Source organism: Ahaetulla prasina, chromosome 5, assembly GCF_028640845.1.
Source record: "Ahaetulla prasina isolate Xishuangbanna chromosome 5, ASM2864084v1, whole genome shotgun sequence".
NCBI lineage: Eukaryota > Metazoa > Chordata > Lepidosauria > Squamata > Colubridae > Ahaetulla > Ahaetulla prasina.
Window position 1 is genome coordinate 70,137,653 of NC_080543.1, and position 25,975 is coordinate 70,163,627.

The 25,975-nt window shown below is 39.3% G+C and overlaps 1 protein-coding gene across 11 annotated transcripts in view; it reads left to right on the forward strand.

The window, feature by feature from the left end:
- DMD (dystrophin) overlaps positions 1-25,975 on the forward strand; it is a 1,918,566-nt gene that overhangs the window by 1,610,170 nt on the left and 282,421 nt on the right. For all 11 annotated transcript variants that reach the window (XR_009155503.1, XR_009155504.1, XM_058186507.1 and 8 more), the window contains one exon: positions 21,044-21,104. Coding sequence is in view for 9 of the 11 variants with exons in the window: in XM_058186507.1 (XP_058042490.1) it covers positions 21,044-21,104 (61 nt within the window). In the remaining 2 variants the exon portion in view is untranslated. The remainder of the gene's footprint in view (positions 1-21,043; positions 21,105-25,975) is intronic.

Below are 25,975 nucleotides of genomic sequence, written 5' to 3' on the forward strand. Positions count from 1 at the left end.
ACCAGGAGAAAGTGTGGGCAGTGGTTGAATGGGCCCCTTCACACATGCATAAACAGCAACAAAGCTTTCTGAGGTTTGCTAATTTCTACAGACAATTTATCCTGGTGTTTGCCAAAATTGTGTTCCCCATCATTAACTTTTTAAAAACCAGGGGGGGTGGGTGATAAACCCAAACTGAGGTAACCACTGAAATGGATCATGGAATGCCAAACAGCATTTGAAAGCTAAAGGGATTATTTTTGGTAGAACCAGTGTTAAAGGACCCAGATCGAGAAAAAACTTTTGTTATTCAGGTGGATGCCAGCAACAGGTCTAGGACTTTTAGTCTCCTACCCTTGGCCACCTTCTCCACCAGCATTCCTCCTCAGGCTATTCTCCTCTGACTTTTCTCCTCGGTTGACACCCCCACACCCACCCATTCACCCTGGCCACAGCCCCTTCATCTCACACACTTCAGCACTGCCGATTCACTGAAGGAGGGTTTGTCATGGGTTTTTCACCGCCTGGGACAGTTAGCCGCCAACCAATCAGCTAGCTGCCAATGCTGGCAGCCATAAGTCATGGTGTGATTGATCACAGTGGTGGGGGAAGGGTGCAGTCAAATTGCTTTAGGAAAGCCAAACACTTGTTAGGAGAAGGAATGGGAGGGGGTAGAAACTCCCCTGTACCTGATCGTGCCTACCTGATAAAGAACAGGAAGGGAAGAGCAGGAGGAGGGGCGGTAAGTGTGCCAGCTTCATCAAAAGGGAAGGGGGAGGGGGAGAGAGAAAGAAAGAAAGAGCGAGATAGAAGGGAGGAAAGAAAAAAGAGAAAGAGAAAGAAAGAAAGAAAGAAAGAAAGAAAGAAAGAAAGAAAGAAAGGAAAGAAAGAGGGGGAGATGGGAGGGAGGGAGAGAAGAGAAGGGAAAAAGAGGGAAAGGAAGGGAAAGTGAATGAAATATGGATGGATGGATGGATGGATGGATGGATGGATGGATGGATGGACGGATGGATGGATGGAGGGAGAGAGAGAGAGAAAAAAAGGAGAGGAAGGAAGGACCACAAACCCTGGCAGTAGACACAGCTTCAGAGGATACTTTGAAACAGTATAGCAATCCAGGGCTGGAAAGGACCTTGGAGGTCAACTAGTCCAACCTGCTGCTCCAGCAGGAGCCCTTATATCATCTTGGTTATTTTGGTGCCTCTAACACAGAGGAGAAATTCCCAGAAAAGGGAGGCAGTTTACTAAGCAAGCCTGCCACGCAGAGGAAGGCAAAGATAGTCCTTGACTTATGAGAACAATTGAGCCCAAAATTTTGGTTGCTAAACAAGAGCATTGTTAAAGTGAGTTTTGACGCATTTTACTCAATCCATTCTCCCAACAGTGGATGTCAATCACTGTGGACCAGATTGATAATTTGAGAGCAAAGGCCTGCCAGATTACTGGTGATTGACACACAAGTAAGGGAAGGGTAAAGGTACCCCTCAACATACTGTATGTCCACTTTTTTTTTTAATTGAAAAAGTTTTACAAGATTTTAACAAATATCCCCCCTCCTTCCCCCTCTCCCCCTATCTCCCCCCTCTCCCCCCCTCAACCCCCCCACTCCCACCCCGAGACTTCCCAGAGCAAAATACAGGGTATAGTAAACTTCTAACAATCATAAACTAAACTTATGCTAACTGACCATAAACTCTCATCCCTCTATAGAGACTTAATTTCCATTACACTTTGTTCATTCAAAAGTTATTTGATATTTCTTAGTCTGATATTTGTTTTAAGTATAGCCAATCCATCTTCTTCATTCCACTGTATATTTCTCTTATGAACAATCTTTCAAATATGCTGAGATTTTTGCCATTTCCGCCAAGTTAGCAACTTTTAGTATCCATTCATCAATCGTAGGCAGATGTTCCTTCTTCCAGTAGTGCACTACCAATAGTCTGGCTGCTTTTAGCAATCAAAAGTCAATTAGGAAATATACCTTATAGTTCATATTTGTATGTCCATCAGATAAACATCATCCCTTTAATTTATTTAAATCTAACATTTAACTCCAGTTCATTCCCATATTCCCAACATTGTATTCTAAACATTTTCTAAACAGTCTCGACATATATAATACCAACATTTAAATTAATAAGCATTTTCTAAATCCCCAACCAGTTACTGTTCTTAACAATATAATTCCAGTTATATCTCTTACTCTTAATTAATCAGATAACATTATTAAAATTACATCTCCAATTTATATCCAAAATAAATCAATTATTAACAATTAAACTGTATATTAACAAATAACATCATCACAATATCTCCAAACTTTAAGTTATTATTTTAACTTTCTTCTTTTATTATATTAAAAAAAAAGAATTTTTTTCTTTTCCCATAGACGGAAACACCCTTTTATTTAGAAGCTACACAAGTCTCTCCTTGTTCTTTTAATTCCCCTGTTTTCTCCAATATTTCTCCTCCCCTCCCCTTATCTTGTATTTGTATTACATCCTTATCCCATTTTTTTGCCATCTCAACACCAATCAACTTAGCTTCTAACAACAAAGGATTTCCAGCCTTTAATACATTAATATAAAAATCTCTTGCTTTAAGAACTGTACTAAGACGATACTTTCTTCCTTTATAATTAATTCACTGTTAAACCAGCTGGAACATCCCATCTAAACTGTAACTGATATTTCTTAAGCTCCTCCACTAAAAAGGCAAATTCTTTTCTCTTTCTTAACATTTTAGGAGGATTTTCCTTCATCATTATTATATCTTGTCCTAATATTTGAAATTTATTTTTATAAAATGCTTGTAAGATTCCATACCTAATCTTCTTAGTTGTAAAATAAATCACCACATCTCTTGGTAGTTGCCTCTGTCTAGCCAACCAGGAGTTAACACGATAATTTTTTTCAATATTAACTTCAAAGTCTTCTGGATCCTCTCCAGTTATCTGTGCAAAAGCCTGTGTAAAAATCTTTTTTAAATTCTCCTGCTTACATTCCTTCAATCCTCTCACCCTTATGGCATACTCCATTAACCTATATTGTAAGATAACCATTTCTTCATCTGCCCAACTTGTATTCCCTCTATTTTGTTTTCTAAATTCAAATTAACTTGATTCATTTGAACCTCTTCTATTTTCCTTTTCAAATCCAAATTAATTTGATTAAGTTCTTCCATTCTTCCATTCATCTTAATAGTATAATCTGCTAAGAGTTTAAATGCATCCACTATATTTTCCAAATCCTCATTCTGATTTTCCACCATATCTTTAAAATCCAGTATTTCTTTTTCCATTTCATTAAATTTTTGATCTATTACATAAATTTGAGCCTCCCAAAGTTCCTTTTAAAAAGCCCTTAAATATTCCTTAAATTCTTCTTTTACCTTTTGTATTTGAACTAAAGAAATTTCACAATCCTTGATAACATTTGGCTTTGTTTGCTTTAAAGCCATTTCCTGTTAAACTATAATATGCCAAATGGCAAAAAGAAATAATAAGAAAACAATGGAAAAATTCAGTAAATCTTCTCCTCTTGAACACTATAATAAAAAATAAATCAGTTCTTGTTCATTCCATTTACTTAATCTCTTCTTATATACTTCATGTAGCTTCCTTAACTTTCGCTTTCAAAGAACAAAGCACCATTTTCTTTCTTTGTCTCCAATCTTTTCATCAAAATATCCTCTGGTTAGTGAGTTAGAATTTCCTTACAAATAACTGCCAGTACTCCTATTTTTGTTCCATCTGCATTGAAAATCCATTCACGCAATTTTAGAGTTTCAGTTCAGTATAAATCCAGCAGCACAAAGATGCTGAAAGCAGTAACAGCTTTAACGAGCAGTTAACTTTCACTTTCACACCCTGTTACAGTGAAAGCACCATCTTTATTTTTCTTACGTTGCTTCTGAAGGAAACTTTGTAGAGACAAAATTACAATTTGATACTTGCAATTAAAGTTGCCAGAACTCCTGTTTTCGCTCCGTCTGCATTGGAATCATCTTGAAACAAGTATTAAATTCAGAGGTGGATGCTGCATCTTGTTCTGCTTAGGCAGAAGCACTTCGGGTCCGGAGCTTGTCAAGCTTCTGGGGAGCTGTCACCTTTTGAGCCCCAGGCTTTATTCCTGGGGCTCTAAGGGAGCTCTACCCATGCCTGGCTGCTCTCCTTCCCCTCTTCTCCCAAGGGGAAGGAATTCAAACCGTTGGACAGCTGATTTACGCTGTCCAAATGGTTCTAAACACGATCCCGAGGCGGACTATCCATAGGACCGTCTTCGACGCAGCAGAGCCAGTCAGAAGTCTTCCTGTATGTCCATTATTGAGCCTCAAATCTGCATTGCAAACCAAGACAGCTGTTCAGTGAGCTTTCACCCACTTTACAACAGGTCTTGCCATCATTGTTAAGCAAGTAGTTTCAGCTCTTAAGTAAATCACATGGTCGTTAAGTGAATCCGGCTTCCCCATGGATTTCGTTGATCAGGTCACAAAAGGGGATCGCATGACTCTGGGACACTGAGACCATCATAAGTAAGAGTCAGTGGCCAAGCATCTGAATTTGGATCACCTGACCATGGGGATGTTGCAATGGTCATTAAGTGTGAAAAACAGTCATAAGTCCCTTTTTCCAGTGCTGTTGTTACTTGGATGTTTCCTAAGTCAGTCACACAGTTGCTAAGTGAATCTGGCTTCCCCGAATTCCATTGCTAAGATTGACAGCTATTCAGTGAGCTTTCACTCACTTTATGACCAGTCTTACCACTGTTGTTAAGTGAGTAGTTGCAGATCTCAAGTGAGTCACGCAGTCACTAAGTGACTCTGGCTTCCCCGAATCTCTGTTGCTAAGAGACAGCTGTTCAGTGAGCTTTCACCCACTTTACAACCAGTCTTGCCACCATTGTTAAGCAAGTAGTTGCAGCTCTTAAGTAAGTCACATGGCCGTTAAGTGAATCCAGCTTCCCTGTGGACTTCATTGGTCAGGTCGCAAAAGGGGATCACATAACTCTGGGACATTGAGACTGTCATAAGTAAGAGTCAGTTGCCAAGCATCCGAATTTGGATCACCTGACCATGGTGTATGCTGCAATGGTCATTAAGTATATCTGGCTTCCCCAAATTTTGTTGCCTTGAGAGACAGCTGTTCAGTGAACTTTCACCCACTTTACAACCTGTCTTGCCACCGTTGCTAAGTGGATCATTGTTTAAGTCAGTCAGATGATGGTTAAGCGAAGCTGGTTTCCCCAATGATTTTGCTTGTCAGGGGGCAGAGCCAACTGGGAGGGGACAGAGCCAGCTGTCAGTTCAGAAAGTTGTGCAAACAGGCACTCTATGAAACAACTGATTTTTAGCCATCCAGTGGACTTCTCTGAAGCCAAAGTTGCCCTGGAGGGGAGACTTGTGAGGAAGGTAGCCGATTGACTGAGTTCAGGTGGTGTCCAGACCGGGAGGTGGTGGAATTTTCGACAAGAGCAGACGGGGAAGAAGATGGCCTGAAATAGCCGAATCGTAGAGTTGATAGCAGGACAAAGATAGCAGTGTGAAAAGCAGTACTTGGTGGCCTGGATTTGGTGGAAAGTAATTCTGGCTTCTAAAAAGTGAGATGAATAGGACGAAAGTGGATTGAAATCCCTGGCTGGTTTAAGAGAAGAAGGGACTCCTAATAGAAGGAGGGGTGGAATTTAACCCCCGCCTCCTGTAGAAGAAGCAGCAAAGGAGACTGCAGAGCTTTATTAAGATCTTAAGACCTATAAAGACAGAGGACAGAAGGAGAGAGGCAGCGAAAGCTAACTAGAAAGGGTGGATTTGGAGCTGGAGACTTTCATGGGTTGTTACTGGAAAAGTTGAATAGTGTGAAAATTGGAGACGATCGGACAAACTTGCAGGAGAAAATGGCTGTCCTCTTCTTTGGACACTGACAAGGCACTTTCTGTGTCAGACTTGAGACAAGGATCTAGGGCTCTAGGGTGACATCTACTGGCCAAAGAAGGTATATACATGTAAGTTGGAAAATTTGAAGAAAGAAAGCCCTTTTAAGTGACACTATTTGTGCCTGTTAAATTGCAGGTTTAGGAACTTTGGTGAAGTGATCATTTTACAGATCTGTGGTGGTGGAGAAATAGGGGTCAGATATAGCAATTAGAGACTAATTGGTGGTATGAATATATAGAGCCATATGTTGAACATTTGACCTGAGCAGATGGCAACATTAGAAAATTACTGAACTGAACTTCAATAACAGTCTAGAAGCTATTGGAATCCAGAAGTTATCATCAACATCACTGCCACTATCAGAAGTATTTTTGATATACCACTGTGACTATTGTAACCATTGTAAACATTATAAGTATTACTAGGATTGTATATACTAAATTTAGCGGTATTATTCTTATGTATATCAACAACAATATATATGGTGCTAGTCCAATAAGTTAAATATAGTTAGGTTTATATAAATAGAATAAGTCTGATATCTAACAACTAATATTAATAATCCAAGTAACGAGCAGGGGAAGGTGAAAAAGTGGTGGGAGTGTTGGTTGGAGTCCAACTTTGCAGAAAAATTTCTAAAGATGACAAGTACTATGAATTTAACTAAAGTAGGGATAGGGAGGAAGCAAACTGCCCAGATATCATCGGCTACATCTAGTCCATCAATGCAGAGATCGATAGAGGATATGGTCCAAAGGGAGAGGTCCAATTTGTTTAAAGATTTGTAGGCCATGTTGCAGTCAATGCAAGAAGCTATGACTAAAAACCATGACAAAATGAAATAAGAGATAAGAGAGGTAAGAAATTATACAGGAGAACTTAAAGAAAAAATGCAAAAGATGGATGACAAATTTCAATTTTTCCAACAGCAAATTACCAAAAATGAACAGAAACTGCAGTTGATGGAAGAGAGGATGGAGAGAGAAGAAAAAAGAGTGGATAAAATGAGTGAGAAATTAATTCAGGTGAATAAGGAATAGAGGCTACAGTTATCTTTATCGAATCAGAGAAAGCAGTACACTACATACACTTCCAGAACATCAGAGAGGAGAAGGGAGAAGACCTGCCAGATACTATGGCAAAATTAATAGCAAAAGCACTTGGAACAGAAAAGGAGGAAATGCTAACAGAAATAGATGAGACCTATAGAATACACACAAATTACACGAGGAGACACAATCTACCAAAAGAAGTACACGTTAAGTTCATGAAGAAATCAATTTGGGATGAAGTATTGCACAGGACAAGGGGTGATCCAACAGAATACAGAGGGAAACAACTGACAGTCCTAAAGCAAGTCCCAAGAAGAGTCAGAGAGCTGACAAGACAATACCAGTTCCTAACATCAATGTTGACCAAATATAACATGAACTTCAGATGGCTGATACCGGAAGGTTTAATGGTTACCTGGTGAGAAAAGAGTATAGAGTGGACTCTTTGGACAAAACAGAGGAATTTTATAATCAACACTTTGGGAGTGAGGAACCAGAAGAGAGGAAAAGAGCAGAAGAAAGAGACCAAAGAATACCTGTTGTGGAAGAAAGGGAACTACATCTTAGAAAGAAAGGAAAAAGAACAAGGGGAAAGACCTGAGACTAATGGGGAAAGGCCTAAGGAATCAAGAGAGACCAGGATAACAAGAATGACAAGATCGAGATATAAGATATGAACAGACGAATGCAAGAAGAAAGTAAGATTTTATCACTGAACATTAATGGATTAAATTCTCCTGTGAAAAGGAGAAAGACGCTTCATAAACTACAAAGCTACAATCTGGATATAATAGCGCTACAAGAAGTGCACATAAAAGAACAACACAAACAGGTATTGGAGTACCCCAAATTAGGGAAATTATTTGTATCACTGTCACAACAAAAAAAGAGAGGGGTAGCATTGTATATTAAGGAAACAATACTGGCCAAACAAATTTATAAAGATGAAGCGGGTAGGATTTTGATTGTGGAAAAAATATTAAATCAAAAGCGGATCCTATTAGTAGAAGTCTACATCCCCAATGGGGGACAGGAACAGTTTTATAACAAACTGTACAATATTATTCAAGACATAGAATGTGACAATCTTTGTATGTTAGGAGATTTTAATGCGATAACAGTCAAAGATAGAAGCAACAAATTAAAAAAAGGAATTAGAAGAATTTTGCCTAAAACTTTCTTCAAAATGGTAGATGAATTAAATTTACAGGACACCTGGAGAGAGAGAAACAGGGGAAGACACAATATACATATTATGTATAGACATCAGTCCTGATTAGACATCAGTCCTGGTTCAGACTCAATATGATATGGATGTCAATGGAATTAAATGCAGAAGTGAAAGAAGTAGAAATTGACACAAATACATGGGCAGATCATCCCAATGAGGGTCTGTTGGAAAGGACAAAAAAATGGTAAGATGGACTTTAAATAGGTCAATCCTAAAAGAGGAAAAATTCAGGCTGACAATGGAAAAACAAATGGACTTTTTTTTAAAGAAAACAAGAAAGAAGATACATCCGTACAAAATCTATGGGACACTGCAAAGGCATACATGAGGGGAGTCGCTATATCATATATGGTGAATAAAAATAAAGAGAGGAAACAGCGACAGAAACACCTAGAAGAAGAATATAGAAGAGCCGAAGCAGAGTTGCAGAGGGAACCTCAAAAAAGAGAGCTAAAGCAACAAATGGACTTAATTAAACATAGACTGAATATGTTCAAGAAAGAGGAGTTGGCGAGAGACATAAAAAAAACTAACCAAAATTTCTTTGAGAATGCAGTTAAACCAGGGAGGTGTGGATGGATGAGATATACAATGCAGTGTTAAATGATGCAAAGATTCCACTGTCATGGGTAGAAGCAAATATTACATTAATTCTGAAAGAAAACATTGATTTAACTTTAATTAAAACCTGTATTGTTGAATACAGATTATAAAATAGTTATGTCAATAATAGCTGAAAGACTGAAAAATTTTTTAAATGAGTTCATACATGTGGATCAAATTGGCTTTCTGCCAAAAAGACAAATTATGAACAATATGAGAATACTTGATGTGCTAGAATATTACAAAATACATAGCGAGACACAAGCACTAGTGATGTTCCTAGATGCCCAAAAAGCCTTTGATAATGTCAAATGGAATTTTATGCTGCAACAACTAAGATATATGGATTTTGGTAATAATTTTTTAAATATGTTCATGGCAATATATGCCAAACAGGAGGCCAGAGTAATAGTGAATGGAGAGGTGACACAAAATTTTAAAATCCAGAAAGGCACAAGACAAGGGTGTCCACTTTCCCCATTGTTATTTATATTGACTTTGGAAGTACTAAGAATAATAAGAAAAGACACTCAGATTATAGGATTGGAAATTAAAGGATAATGTTATAAATTGCAAGTTTTTGCAGACGATTTAGTTTGAGGCTCATGGAGGTACTGGAGGAATTTGAGGAAGTAGCCGGGCTGAAAGTAAATAAGGAGAAAACCAAAATGATAGCTAAGAATATGGCTAACAAACAGAAAGATGATTTGACCAAGGGAATAAATATTCAATTAGCAAAAAAAGGTGAAGTATCTAGGGATCTATTTGACAGCAAGGTGCACATCAATTAAGGAGGACAATTATATTAAATTATTAAATCAGATAAAGGCGACTTGGAAAGATGGAAAACCATTCAACTCTCCTTTATGTACAGAATAGCCACAATCAAAATGAGTGTTCTGCCAAAATTACTTTTCCTATTCCAAAATATACCTATAAAATTAGAAAGTATTTGATTATCTGAATAAAATTGTGTTGAAATTTATATGGCAGAAAAAAAGTCAAGAATTAAATTGAAACTTCTTTAGAAGGCCAAAGAAAGGGAGGGTTTGGTTTGCCTAATTGGGAATTATATTACCAAGCAGCAGCGATCACCTGGGTCAAAGAATGGATAACCGCAAGAAACAAAAGATTATTAACAGCAGAAGGTCACTATATTCAAGCAGGATGGCATGCATTCCTCTGGTATGAAAGACATAAGGCACATCAATACTCCCAAAGACACTATATAAGACAGGCTCTATTGGGGATATGGAACAAAATAAAAAAAAGAAATATAGGGAAATACCGATCTGACTTTCCACCCTAGAAGGGGTGGTATATCCAAATCTTATAAACTGGGTAAAAATTATAACACATAAAGATATATTAGAAAAACAGGGAGGATTAAAATCAAGACTGCAACTAAAAGAACAAGGATTGGAATTTGAATGCCCATTCTCTACTTTGATTTACCTTCCTGGGAGTGTAAGGGGGGGAAGAATGGCTAGAGAGCCATTTGTTTTGTCTCAGCACCGGAGCCTCCAGCAAGTGATGCCTGAGAACAACGTCTTATCATCTTCTTAGCCTGAAGCTCTCAAAACAATTTAGCACCTGCAGGCTGCCTTCCCCTGCACCAGACTCCAGGGAGGGATTTCTATCCCTTTTAACCTAATGGATATGCATGGGACTCCTCAGATCCTGCCTTTTTGTCTTGCTATCACTTTCTCCCAATAAAAGTTTCCTTTTGAAATGCCTGCCGTTTCAAGAGTTCTACTTTCTTGAGGAGGGAGGAAAGGCAAGTCCTTTCAGCTTCTTACAATCAGGCCTGCCTATGGTCAAATGACTGAACTTCAGATGCTCAACAACATGACTGCAATTATGTCTGTTTGCAGTGCTCCATGATCATGTATTTTATGACAATTTTGTTAAATGCCAACATTTATTTCTGGTTTTCAGCAAAACCACACCCATAGCAAACCATTAGTTTGCTTAACAATTGTAGCATTTGCTTAATGACCCCAACAGCCACTGTAGGAGATGATCAGACGAAGGCTGACGAAAAGTCACTACTTTATTTATGTCCAATACATTGGGGTAAATTATGGCCTCCATTGCTGATATCCAAATTTTTTCCTTATATTATCCCAAATAGTTATCAAAGCATTTCCACTAGATGCCTCTGGAAATATGTATAGATTTTATTTTTTCCTTCCCATAAAAACACATGCCATCCCAATTGAAGGTCGTGGCCTTCCAATCTTATTTCTTATTTGACCCAATCCTTAAACCATGTTATTGCCACCGCTTGATAATATAATTCCCAATCGGGTAGGCCAAAGCCTCCTTTGGTTCTGAAGTCCTGAAGAAGCTTATGTTTTATTTGGGCTTTTTTTCCCAGCCAAATAGATTTACCTATCATTTTATTTAATTGATCAAAAAATGTTTTCCCTAATCTTATTGGTATTGTTTGGAAGACATATAGCAATTTAGGTAGTACGTTCATTTTTATTGCCGCAATTCTACCAACTAAAAATATTTGCAATTTTGCCCAAATGTCTAAGTCTTTTTGTATTTGTTGTACCAATTTGTCATAGTTATCCTCTTTTAATGTAGAACATTTTGCCCTTAATCAAAGTCCCAAATATTTTATCTTTTTAACAATTTGAATCCGCAATTTCTCTTCCAATTCCTCATCTTGCCTTTTTGTACAATTCTTAGTTATTATTTTAGTTTTTTCCTTATTTATTTTAAACCCAGCCACCTTACCAAATTCTTCAACTTCATGTAACAAGGTGGTTCCCGTCTCCAAAGGATCTTCTATAATAAAAACCAGATCATCCGCAAAAGCTTCAACTTTATATTCCTGCTGTTTAATTTTCAATCCTTTTATTGTTTGATTTTGTCTAATTTGTATTAATAATATTTCCAATGATAGTATAAATAAGAGGGGTGACAAGGGACATCCCTGTCTTATCCCCTTAGTTATACTAATCTTCTCCATTGTTTCCCCATTTATTATTATTTTAGACAATTGTTTCGAATAAATTGCTATAATCATCTCCGTAAATTTCTCCCTGAAGTTCATGATTTCCAGTTGGTTAATAAGAAAGTTCCAGTTAAATTATCAAACACTTTTTGAGCATCTACAAACATTAATGCCAGCTGCTTCTCCGGGTGGGCCTCATAATATTCTAATGAATTCATAATCAACTGTGTATTGTTCCTTATATGTCTATTTGGTAAAAATCCATTTTGGTCCGAATCTATAATTTCGTTTAGTATTTTTTTGGCTCTTTCAGCCATTATCGTTACAAATATTTTGTAGTCTACATTGAGTAGCAAGATTGGCCTATAGTTCTTGATTTGCTGTGGTATTTGTAGGATCCTTTGGGATAAGTGGTATCAGCGCCTCCATCCATGTCTTTGGTAATTTAGATTGCCTTAAAGCCTCATTGTATATGTTCAACAATAACATTTCCAATAGTCCCTATATCTCTTTATAGAACTCAGAGGGGACACCATCAGGTCCTGGAGTTTTGTTATTTTTTTGCTTTTAAATAACCTTTTTCATCTCCATCATAGTGATTTTATTGTTTAACATCTCTTTCATTTCATCTGATATTATAGGCAAATTTCTATCTTTTAAATATTTCTTAATCTCCTCCTCCTTTATTTTCTCCTGACTATAAAGTGTTCCAAAATAATTATGGGCTATTCTCTTTTTTTCTTCCATTCAATGATGGATATTCCCCTCCTCGTCCTGTAACTTTGTTATTAACCTTTTTTCTTTGTCCTTTCTCAATTTATACGCTAGCCATCTCCCCAGCTTATTGGCATGTTTGAAGTATATCTGTTTTGTTTCTCTAAGCTTTTGGGCCATTTCCTCCTGGGAGAGGAAATTTAGTTTATTTTTAATCAGGTCTTTTTCCTCTTACGCTCTTAACTCTCCCAGTTTCTCTTGTAATTCCAATTGTTGTTTCCTTTTTTCTTTGTTTCTTCTCTCCCCATATGCTAGATCTCTGATATAAGCTTTAGTTGTATCCCAAAGGTTCTGTAGAGCTATCTCTTCATTTAAGTTTTCCTTCAAGAAGAAGTCCAGTTCTTGTTCCATCTGTTGTATATACTTTTTCTCTTTTATCACCCTTTGATTCATGGTCCATCTCCCTCTTGTTTTTGTTCTTCCTTTCCATTTTAATATCAGTGGGCTATGATCTGCCCATATATTTGATGCTATTTCTATCTCCTCTATATTTTTGCATCCATCCAAACATATCTATCCTGGACCATGAATCATGTGGGTTAGAATAAAAAGTGTATATGGATGGATGGATGGATGGATGGATGGATGGATGGATGGATGGATGGATAGATAGATAGATAGATAGATAGATAGATAGATAGATAGATAGAGAGATAGATAGATAGTGGATTTCATTTTCTCCAGATATCCTTTAAATTCAACTCTTGCATGATGTCAAAAAAAGTAGTTGGTAGTATCTTCCTCTTCTTATTTTTTTACCCAGATATATAATCTTGTTTTGAGTCTACGACCGCATTAAAATCACCCAGTGATTTTCACTTTCCAATTCTGCTATTTTTTAATGTAAATTATAATAAAATTTTATTTTATTGTAATAAAATTCTCCTTGTTTGGTATTCGGTGCTTAGACAGCTGCCAATAAGATCTTATTTCAACTAATAGAATTCTACCATCCTCATCAGCATAAATTTGTTTCAGTTGTAGCCAATCTTTAATATATACTACTACTACTCTCTTTTTTTGTGATGCAAGAGTTAAAGTCTTCCTAGCTTGGGGGCTTCTAATAAGTGTCCTTGTTGTCTTCTAATATGGACTTCTTGAAGGCATGCAATGTCCCTGTTATATTTTGGAGATTGGATAAAACTTGCCTCCTTTTGGCCAAAGAGTTTAAGCCATTGGTATTAATCGAGATTAATTTAATTTCTTCTTCCATTTTATCTTTCATTGATGGCCCTGGTTCCTTTCCTTAGTCTCATTTCTCTTTGTATCCTCGACCTCGCCCCTGTTCTTTCCTGTTGTTCTCTATCAGTCTTCTCTTGTAATTCAATTTCCAACTCCTTTCTTTCTTCCTGACTCTTGTCTTCTATCTCCTCACCACTCTCCCTCTCCTCCTTCATTGCTATGCATTGATCATAAAATTCCTGGCCCTTATCTGGTGTACCCAACCTAATCTATTTGTCTTGCCAAGTTACTAGCAAACCTTCTGGAATTAGCCACCGGAACTTTATGTTATATTTAATTAATTGAGAGGACAGAAAGTGATAATTTTGCCTTTGCTCCCTTACTCTCCTAGGTATTTGTTTGAGAGTCAGTATCTCTTTCCCTTTGTACACCAGCGAGGTGTCCCATGCTCTCCTATAAATTTCCTCTCTAATTGGTTTTTTTTGTGTGTGTGTGTGTGTGTGTGTGTATCGAACATGTACCTCACATGGCAACCTACGTCGCTGTGCATAATTCGTATGCACTCTGACAACTTATCAATACCATTTTGCAGTTCAGTCTTATTTATCTTCAAATTATCTGCCAACAATTCTATCATAAGACTCAGAAGGTCTTTTTTATTTTCCAGTATATTTTGAAATCTTAGGTAGAATGCAGACTTGTCCATTTCGAGATACGTTATTGCCTCTTCGAGCTCTCTATTCATTTCCATCAATTTCTTTTCTGTCTCCTCTGGGTTTTTTTCTGTCTATTCCATTTTTACTTCCATTATTTTTATTCTCTGCTCATTCTTGGCAATTGTCTCTTGTATTTCTCCCATTCTATCATCTAATTTCCATATGTCCCCTTTTACTTCACCCATATTGTTCTTTAATTCCTCATGGTTCTTTCCAATCGATTCTTGGGTTTTCAAAATCACCTCCTGAATCATATTTAGAGTTGTCTGCATACTTTGTAAGTTCATTGCAGGTCCTGCCTGCTCACCTCCCAGCATATCTCAAGATACAAATTTAGCTCGGCCGGTTTAGCTCACGCTGGTAAAGCCTGTTATTAAGAACACAGTAGCCTGCAATTACTGCAGGTTCGAGCCCGGCCCAAGGTTGACTCAGCCTTCCATCCTTTATAAGGTAGGTAAAATGAGGACCCAGATTGTTGGGGGGGCAATAAGTTGACTTTGTAAAAAAATATACAAAATAGAATGAGACTATTGCCTTATACACTGTAAGCCGCCCTGAGTCTTCGGAGAAGGGCGGGGTATAAATGTAAACAAAAACAAAAAAATTATTTAAAACTAACTTTTATCACTCAGATTTAATGCAATATTTTCTCTTAATCAGTAAATTTAATCAATTAATCAATTATCTAATTATATACTATATCATATATTATATACCACCAAGAATCAGTTAGGTGTTAAATAATAAAAATAAAGCTAATAAAAGGTCTAAATATACATCATAATTTTTACTGTTAAATATACAGTATACACATCTGGCCACTAATCTTCCCTATCCAGAGTTTTCTACTGATTTTAAGTAAGTTTTTCACTGTCCTACTTCGTTATACCATCCACATGGTATAACATCTCTTCTGTTCTCTACTTTCCAAGTCCTTCATCCAATATGTCTGCTCCTGCAAATATGCATTGTTACTGTCACTTCACTTCACATTCCAGAACTTGTTGTTTCAGTTTTGTGTCCACAGTCTCCAATCAATCACTCCCAATCTCCACAGGTTCAATCACAGTCTTTACCACAGTTTCCAAAGTTCTTTCTTTTCCTTTCAACTCTTCCAATCACCCTCTTTCCTCTTTTCAACCTTCTTCTCAATACTTTTTTTTATTTATTTACATTTATATCTCGCCCTTCTCCGAAGACTCAAGGCAGCTTACAGTGTGTAAGGCAATAGTCTCATTCTATTTGTATATTTACAAAGTCAATTTATTGCCCCCCCCAACAATCTGGGTCCTCATTTTATCTACCTTATAAAGGATGGAAGGCTGAGTCAACCTTGGACCTGGTGGGATTCGAGCCTGCAGTAATTGCAGGCTGCTGTGTTTTAATAACAGGCTATCTTACAGCCTGAGCCACCACGGCCCTCCACCGCCAAAGCGCCGCTTTTTCTCTCTTTGGAGGCTGACTTCTCAATCAGTTCATAGATTCTGCCAGATTAGGGAAGAAACCTGGCAACTCACTCTGTCCCATCTCTTGCCACCAATACTTCTCGCTGCTTTCACTCCTTGCTTCCTTCACCATTCAAACAGGCCATCACATCTCCTGATCCGACCATTACTGCTGGTCTCTTTCAAGGGGTTCCTCTTTCTGTAATGGGAGATTGCATTTCTCCCTGTTACCCCAAGAGTATCCCCTCTACAGAGCCGACCCCTCCAGGGTCAGACCTCACCTCTACCGGCTTCCAGATGTGAAAATTTGGTCCAAGAAAACGGAGCTCCATTTTCCTGAACCACAGCACCGTGAAGTCAACCCGGAAGTCCCAAGGTTGAGGAAAAGTCATGAGTCACTGCATGCCCACAAGATATCTAAGTCCATGCCACCTTGAATGCCTCTTAATTCCTGCTCATTTCCCTTGACCATTAGTAGCTCAGATTTCATAGAGAGTTTAAACTTTCAATAAATCTGCATAAAAAACAATTGCTACTAACCTGCCTTCCATTGAGGACCTGTATACTGCACAAATCAAAAAGAGGGCTATGAAAATATTTACAGATCCCTCACATCCTGGACATAAACTGTTTCAACTCTTACCCTCAAAATGACGCTATAAAGCACTTCATATCCAAACAATTAGACACAAGAACAGTTTTTCCCCGAACACCATCACTCTGCTAAACAAATAATTTCCTCAACACTGTCAAACTATTTACTAAATCTGCACTACTATTAATCTTCTCATTGTTCCCATCACCCATTTCCTTCCACTTATGACTGTAACTTTGTTGCTTATATCCTTACGATTTATACTGTAATTGATTGTTTCCTGATTGCTTAATTGTAGCTTATGACTATCATTAAGTGTTATATCATTAAGTGTTAAATTTGTACCCTATGACTATCATTAAGTGTTGTAAGTGTTCTACCTTGATGAAGGTATCTTTTCTTTTATGTACACTGAGAGCATATGCACCAAGACAAATTCCTTGTGTGTCCAATCACACTTGGCCAATAAAAATTCTATTCTATTCTATTCTATTCTATTCTATTCTATTCTAAATCTTTATACTCATTTGAACTGCCTGAATTTCCTGATTTCCCCAGGGCTTGACAGCCACTGTACAGCCACCACAAAAAGTATTGTAAAATTTAATTGATCATGTAACTGATTCACTTTATGACCATTATGACAAATGACTGTGATGGGAAGACTCCATTACAGTCATAACTTGTGAATTACCTATATAAACAGAATTATAGAATACAAATGTAAATCACATGCTGTGCAATATACTTGTCATGCCCCTGTCGGAGTCTGAATCTGCAGCGGAAGATGAGCTGGAACAAGAACTGACAGCGAGTGAGAGGTCAGCTCCGTTGGCCTTGAAGGAAACTGGGGAAGGGCAGAGTCAGTCCAGGCAAGGCTTTTCGGAAGTAATAAGGCCTAGAGGCAGGGAGGTATTTACTTATTTATTTTTATTTATTTTATTTGTCATAACAATATATATAAGCATCACACAAAAGATTATATAGTATATAAACATATATATGAGGAAATATAAGGAGGTATAAGCATATATATATATATATAAGAAGAAAAAAAGAAAAGAAAGAAAAACAATAGGACAGGAACGGTAGGCACGTTTGTGCTCTTATGCACTCCCTTATGGTCCTCTTAGGAATGGGGCGAGGTTAATAGTAGAAAGTTTTTGGTTAAAGCTTTTGGGATTATGGGAAGAGACCACAGAGTCAGGTAAAGTGTTCCAAGCACTTATGATTCTGTTATAGAAGTCATATTTTCTGCAATCTAGATTAAATCGGTTAACATTGAGTTTAAATCTGTTGGTTGCTCTTGTATTATTGCAATTAAAGCTGAAGTAGTCTTTAACAGGAAGGAGATTACAGTAGATGATTCTATGAGTTAAACTTAGGTCTTGTTGAAGGCGATGGAGTTCTAAGTTTTCTAAGCCTAGGATTTCAAGTCTGGTGGGATAAGGTATTTTGTTGTTGGAGTGGAGAACTCTTCTTGTAAAATATTTCTGGACACATTCAATTATATTGATGTCAGAAATGTGGTATGGGTTCCAGACAGGCGAGCTGTGTTCAAGGATTGGCCTAGCAAATGTTTTATATGCTCTGGTTAGTAGTATAGTGTTTTTGGAAAAGAAGCTACGCAAGATTAGGTTTACAACTCTTAGAGCCTTTTTTGCAATGTAGTTGCAGTGGGCTTTGACACTTTGATCATTTGACATGAAAACTCCAAGGTCTTTAACAGGGTGGGGGTCATCTGTAAGGTAATGTCCATCAAGCATGTACTTAGTGTTTGGGTTCTTTTTTCCAATATGTAAGACTGAGCATTTGCTGATTGAGATTTGGAGTTGCCAAGTTTTAGACCAAGCGGTTAGATGATCAAGGTCTTTTTGAATGGTAGATGTATTGTCGGTGGTGTTAAATAGTTTGACATCGTCAGCAAAGAGAACACAATTACTTGAGATATGGTCACAAAGATCATTTATGTATAGTATGAAGAGTGTTGGTCCAAGAACGCTGCCTTGAGGAACGCCACTCTTGACAGGAACAGGATTTGATAGAGCATTGCCAATTTTGACCACTTGTTGTCTGTTAGACAGAAAAGCAGATATCCATTTGTGAAGGGGTCCTGAAATGCCATAGGATTTTAGTTTTAGGAGAAGTTTATCATGTACTACTGAGTCAAAAGCTTTGCAGAAGTCTATGTAGATTGCATCTATTGTTTTGCCTTGATCAAGATTTGTAGTCCATATGTTTTTACAGTGGAGAAGTTGTAAGTTACATGATAATTTTTTTCTGAAACCAAATTGTTTATTAGAGAGTAGGTTGTTTGTTTCTAAGTGGAGGGTAATGGATTGGTTGATGATTGATTCCATTACTTTGCATGTGACGCAGCACAGAGAGATTGGTCTGTAATTTTCAACTACGCTGGGGTCTTCTTTTTTGAAGATTGGGATGACTGTGGCTAGTGACCAAAGTTTGGGAAGGGAACTGGTCGTGAAAATTTTATCAAAGATTATACTTAGGGGTTCTGCTATATTAGTGGAAAGTTTTTTTAAGAAGTATGCACATAGTCCATCGGGTCCAATAGATGGGGATGGTTTCAAGTTATGAAGAGCTTTTCCAACATTATCTTCTGTGAAATCTATATGTGTTAAATCGTCGTACTCATTGCTGGTACGACTTGGGAATGTCGGGTATGTGTCATCGCTGTTAACAAAAACTGAGCCAAAGAATATGTTGAAGAGGTTTGCTTTAACTGTTTCGTCATTGCATTCTTTACCGTTAGAATCTTTTAGTGGTGGAATGGCAGAATGAACAGGAGAGACAGAGCTCAGACAAGGAGCAAGAACCACTCCCTCCTGATGCAAGGGCTTAGAGAGTGCAGGGAAGGCATGATCCATGCAGAAAGAGCTGGCCACTCATGAGGAGAGTGCCCTCCCCAGCTTCACCAGGCACACCTGGGGAATGATACTTAAGGAGACGCTGTGGGGAGGGGCATTTGTCAGGAACAAAGGCTGAGTTCCTGAAGCATTGTGGGCCGACCTTTGAACTTGCCAAAGGTCCTTGCATTCCTTGTTGGCATTCTGGACTAATTATCTGAATCTTTTGCTCCCTGAACTCCTTGCTTTGCTCTTATTTTGCCAAATATATTTGGGATTTATTGCCATGCAGCCTTGGTGCAGACAGTGCTGGGCATTTGTGTGTGGGTTTATTATCACTCTGCTCAGGGACTTGCCAGAAACAAGTGTTTGAGGGAGATTTGGAGCAATAAAAGGGTGGTTTGAACTGCCAGCTGTTTGTGTTAACTCTGTGCCATGCCCTGGGTCATCACAATAGCAATAGGACTTAGACTTATATACCGCTTCACAGTGCTTTACAGCCCTCTCTAAGCGGTTTACAGAGTCAGCATATTTTCCCCACCAATCTGGGTCCTCATTTTACTGACCTTGGAAGTATGGAAGGCTGAGTCAACCTTAAGCCTGATGAGATTCTGTCCTGTTCTGTTCTGTCTCCTTGCCTCCGTCCGAGCGATGGCTTAATTAGCCGGCACTATCAGCTCTGGCAGCAAACTAGCGAACATCTGCCAAGTGACTCTGTTATCTTCCTTGATGCCGATGAGTCATCCAGGAACAAACAGTACTTCAGCTCTAGTTAAGCAGTTGATTTTGCCTGCTACAAAGAGGCATAGCAGCTCTTGCTGGTTTTATATCCTGTGGGGTGTGGCTCCATGACTCAGCACTTCCTAGGCCTGCCCCACCCCTGCTTCTGTTGTTTCCGCCTCTCCTGCCTATGAAACCTAGGTCCAGTCAGGTCTGATTGCCATCAGCTGGGTCTGGAGGTGTGGCCTGGGGGGGGAAGAGTCAGGGGATGGAGGCCTCATTATCTCCTCCACCTGGCCTGCCTCTGGCTCCTGGAGCTGAGCCAGGGGAGCCAGTGCTCCCAAGGTAAGTCCTGACGGCCCTTCCCCCTCACTTTCCAAGTCACTTTCTGGCAGGGGGCCCGGCCCGGGGGGCGCAGACACAACACTCGCTCTGCTAAACTGCTGGCAGACGGTGATCAGAAAGGGTAGCCTAAAGTACTCTAACCACTGCACCACCACGGCTCATACATAATACTTCTTTCATGGCATTATTATATTCATAACAATGTGCAATCACCATTGCCAGTTATTTATCTGGTGTTGGCCTCCATTCATATCAAGTTCTCGATTCTATTATTATTACAGCCAGATGGTTAGAATAGCTTTGGAATTTTTATCCACCTATCAAGTCCTTCCCAAGGACCAGGAATAGGGAGATATTGTTGTTTGTTTCTGTTATTTAATAACTAAAAGATTTTGCGTTTATTTTTGCAAGTGAATAAATTAAATTTTACTAAGATTAAAACAGAACACATTTAGTACTTCCTGTCTTCATGGACAACTGGGTAAAGAGACTTACATCAATGAACTAATGTTTTAATCATAAAGATTAAGATAATAATAATTAGTAATAATAATATTTGCTTTGAACTTGAACTAAATACATTTGTGATGATTTTATGTTCCATTTTTGTGTTGTTTTTTTTAAATTAACAGCTTCTGTCCAGGGCCCATGGGAAAGGGCCATATCACCAAACAAAGTGCCCTACTACATCAAGTAAGTATTAAACATAATGCTTAACTTTTGGGAGCTTATCAGGTAATTAATTTAATTGGCTTTGAAACCACGAGGATTCCATTCCTTTGAATGATATTGGTTCATACTTCAGTTGCCATCTATTATCATCATGAACAGCAAAGTAATTATTTACAGAAATAAAGTTGTGAAGATAGCTTGCTGTTAAAACTCAACCATGTTTTCATTATACAAATCCAGTAAACATTTTTCAGTGGTAATCAGCCTATGATTAAGCATACTGTAGTATCCACGTTAAACTGGCTGTCATGAAAGATTAACAAAATGTTAGTTAATGCATTATGACTGCATTTTTACTATCAGAAACATTATTATTTTTTCTGTGTTAAGTTATCAAACTAATTTGGCCAAACTTATACACATTGCATTTTGTTTTGTGGGCATATGTACTATAGAACAGGACAGGATGGTGTTTGGAAACACTGAGAGCATGTGGTGCATTTCCTGCTGAGTGGTATCTAAACAGCAGGCAAATATCTTCTTTTGCTTACACTATGGTTAGGAGCAGAATCTCCTGAACTAACAATTTTATATATGCTTTATTTTTAGAAAAAAAGCTACTTTTAAAATCTGTTTATTACTTTTGGAATAAAATTATACTAATATTAAAAACATATTTTATAAATTGAATATGCAGAAATTTAAATGAGGTTATTTTAGAGTATTGCTTGGTTTTGGGGGGCAGGAGACTTGCAGAAAAATAATATGCTTTCTGATAAAATGAATTAGCCATAAAATGGATCAATCAATTTATCTAACCAATCTTTGAACTCCATAGCTGAAAAATATATTTTGGATTCTAGATGACATAATGTTGTTTTGATTATGAAAAGCAGATGCTACATAGCTTGGATGAATACTCATTTCTTCCACATTTATAGTTTTATGTCATTAAAGGTTGCTGAAAATAAAAGCTGTAAAAGATTTTAAGTATATCTAGCCACAGCATGATGCAGACCTAATCTCAAATAATATATTTTTCAAATTGTTCTTTGAGTATCCAAATAGTTATTTTAAGATTATAATCTATATAGAAACTGCCATTCTGTCTTACCATGTATGAATTTCAGAGGTGGGCTTCAGCCGGTTCTCACTGATTTGGGCAAACCGATAGTTAAGATTCTGTGCAGTTCAACAAACCGGCAAATGCCACCACTGGCTGGCCCTGCCCCTCTCCGCCCCACCCAGACACTACTTATTTTGCCTCACCTGCTCTTGGCTGGTGCCTAGAGTCATGCCTGCGGCCCAGCTGCTCTCTGCTCCTTTGCTCTCTTGCTTGCCCAGACCATGCGGTCCCCTTGGTCCAGCTGATCTCCATGCCTCACCCGCTTGCCTGCCTTCGCCATGACCTACCATGCTGGCCACGCGGCTCACCTGATCTCTGTGCCTCACCCACTCTGCTCACTGTGGTTGCCTGCAAAGGTAAAGTGCTTGAGCAAAGGGCTACCTCAAGGTGCACACAGCGAGGCTTGGCCACCTTTTGCGCCTGGCTCTCATCATCCTTCCACCCACATGCCGCCCGCTCACCCTTCACTTCGGTGAGATACATCAGTTTCTGCTTCTCACTTTCTGCGGGGACTCCACCCACATGCCTCCTGCTGACCCTCTCTGCCTCAAGTTCCACATTTAGGCTGTGATGGGGAGATGTGCCGCTTCTGAGAGACCACCGTGCTGGGGCCAAGACCTCTGCTGCTCTGCGGTGTACATGGGCAGCCCCGGGACATCTGTCCCCCTGGAGCACCGCCATCGCCGGGTGTTGTCCCCTTTGGGATCTAAAGGGTAGGGTGCTCAGGCCAGCAGAGGCACATGGAAACTCTGGAGCTCACCTTCAGGATGGAGCAGATACCTTACCATATTGATCAATTTCTCTTTCAAATATATAGCAGAATGAATAGGTTGAGATAAAGTAACAACCAAGTCATCTGCAAACGCTCTTAATCGATAGTCTTGATGTTTAATTTTTATTCCATTTATTTGGCTTGCACCACATGTTCTATTCAATAAAATTGCTAAAGTTAAAATAAACAATAATGGAGACAAAGGACATCCTTGTCTTGTCCCTTTCTCAATTCTAAAAAACTCTGTTAAACTACTATTAGTTATTATTTGTGCTGTTTGCTTCTGGTATATTGCTTTAATTGCTTGTATAAAATAGTCCCCAAATTGCATTTTTTCTATTAATTTAAATAAAAACTGCCAGTGCAATCTGTCAAAAGCCTTCTCAGCATCCAGAAAAAAGAGCACTGCTGAGACTTGGCTGTTCCTTTCTAAATATTCCAATAGATTTACAATATATCTCATATTATATCTCCTTTGTCTACCCATAATAAATCCTGATTGAACAATATGAATTATTTGACACATAACTGGCATTAATCTATTTGCTAATATCTTAGCAAAAATCTTATAATCAGTATTCAATAGTGATATTGGCCTATAATTTTCTGGTTTATTACAATCTTGCTCCTCCTTTGGTATTAATGAAATAAAAGCCGTCCTCCATGAAGGAGGCACTTCCCCTCCTAATTGAATTCTATTAAATAGTTCCTTCAATGGTTCTACCATTTCATTTTGCAAATTCATTTTGCAAACGGCCATTAATCCATCTGTTCCTGGCGCTTTCCCGATTTTAAGCTGTCTAATTGCTAAAATTATTTCCTCTGAAGTAATAAGTTGATTCAGTTCTTCCCTTCACTCTACTGTAAACTCACATATACCTTGCTCCTGTAAATATCTTTCTATATCTATATCTTTATATTTATTTATTTATTTATTTATAATTTAATTTTTATACCGCCCTTCTCCCGGAGGACTCAGGGCGGTTTACAGCCATATTAAAACTGACAAAAAATACAAACACAAATTTAAAAGCAAGATTAAAAACCAAATTACAATAAGCCGAATCAAACTAAAATGGTCATAGACCGACATAAAACCCATTAAAATTTTCATTTAAAAAATTTCGCTTAGGCCGCACGGTGAAATAATAAGGTCTTAAGTTCGCGTTTGAAGGTCCGGAGGTCGGGGAGTTGGTGCAACCCCGGAGGCAGCTCATTCCAAAGGGCAGGTGCCGCCACAGAGAAGGCTCTCCCCCTGGGGGCCGCCAACCGGCATTGTTTGGTCGACGGCACCCTGAGAAGTCCCACCCTGTGGGAGCGCACAGGTCGATGGGAGGCTATCGGTGGCAGCAGGCGGTCTCATAAATAGCCCGGTCTTAAGCCATGGAGCACTTTAAAGGTGATAACCAGCACCTTGAATTGCACCCGGAAGACTACCGGCAGCCAGTGCAGGCCGCGCAGGAGAGGTGTTATATGGGAGCAATGTGGTGCTCCCTCTATCACCCGCGCAGCCATATTCTGGACTAGCTGGAGCCTCCTGGTGCTCTTCAAGAGGAGCCCCATGTAGAGAGCATTGCAATAGTTCAGGCGGGAAGTGACGAGGGCGTGAGTGACCGTGCATAGGGAGTCCCAGTCTAGGAAGGGACGCAACTGGCGAATCAGGCGAACCTGATAAAATGCTCCCCTGGTGATGGCCGTCAGATGTTCCTCTAAGGACAGCCGGTCATCCAGGAGAACGTCCAAGTTGCGCACCCTCTCCCTGGGGGCCAATAATTCACCCAGGTCAGCGATGGCCTAAGCTGACTGTGCCAGGACGCCGGCATCCACAGCCACTTTGTCTTGGAGGGGTTGAGCTGGAGCCTGTTCTTCTCCATCCAGACGCACATGGCTTCAAGACACCGGGACATCACCTCGACGGCTTCGTTGGGGTGGTTCGGGGTGGAGATGTACAGCTGAGTATCATCAGTGTACAGATGGCACTCCACCCCGAAACCACGGATAACCTCACCCAGCAGCTTCATATAGATGTTGAACAGGAGAGGCGAGAGAACCGACCCCTGCGGCACCCCACACGTGAGACGGCTCGAGGTCGATCTCTGCCCCCTGCCAACACCGTCTGCGAATGGTCCGAGAGATAGGAAGAGAACCACTGATAAACGGTGCCCCCCACCCCTAAACCCTCCAACCGTTGCAGCAGGATACCATGGTCGATGGTATCGAAAGCCGCTGAGAGATATAAAAGGACCAGGACAGAGGAACATCCCTTTCCCAAGACCTCCAGAGAACATCCACCAATGCGACCAAAGTCGTCTCCGTGCTGTATCCAGTTCTGAAGCCGGACTGGAACGGGTCTAGATAGACAGTTTCCTCCTCTCAACAACCTTATGCACGGTCACTCATGCTCTCGTTACCTCTTGCCTGGACTACTGCAATGCTCTCTACATGGGGCTCCCCTTGAAGAGCACCCGGAGACTTCAGCTCATTCAGAATGCGGCTGCGCGGGTTATTGAGGGAGCGGTTCAGAGCTCCCACATAACACCCATCCTGCGCAGACTGCACTGGCTACCTGTTGTTTTCCGGGTGCACTTCAAGGTATTGGTTACCACCTTTAAAGCGCTCCATGGCTTAGGACCGGGCTATCTATGGGACCGTCTACTGCCGGCCTCTATCTCCCATCGTCCGGTGCGTTCCCACAGAGAAGGACTCCTCAGGGTGCCGTCAGCCAAACAGTGTCGACTGGCGGCCCCCAGGGGGAGGGCCTTCTCTGTGGGGGCTCCGACCCTGTGGAACGAACTTCCCCTCGGACTTCGACAACTACCTGACCTTAGGACCTTTTGCCGGAAACTTAAAACTTATTTATTTCGTATGGCTGGACTAGCTTGATTTTTATCTTAAATTTTAATTGAATTTGATGGGTTTTTAAAGTTTTGTAATTTTATGGGGGTGTATGTTATTTTAATATTTGGGCAAATTTAAATCAGTTTTTTAAGGGAT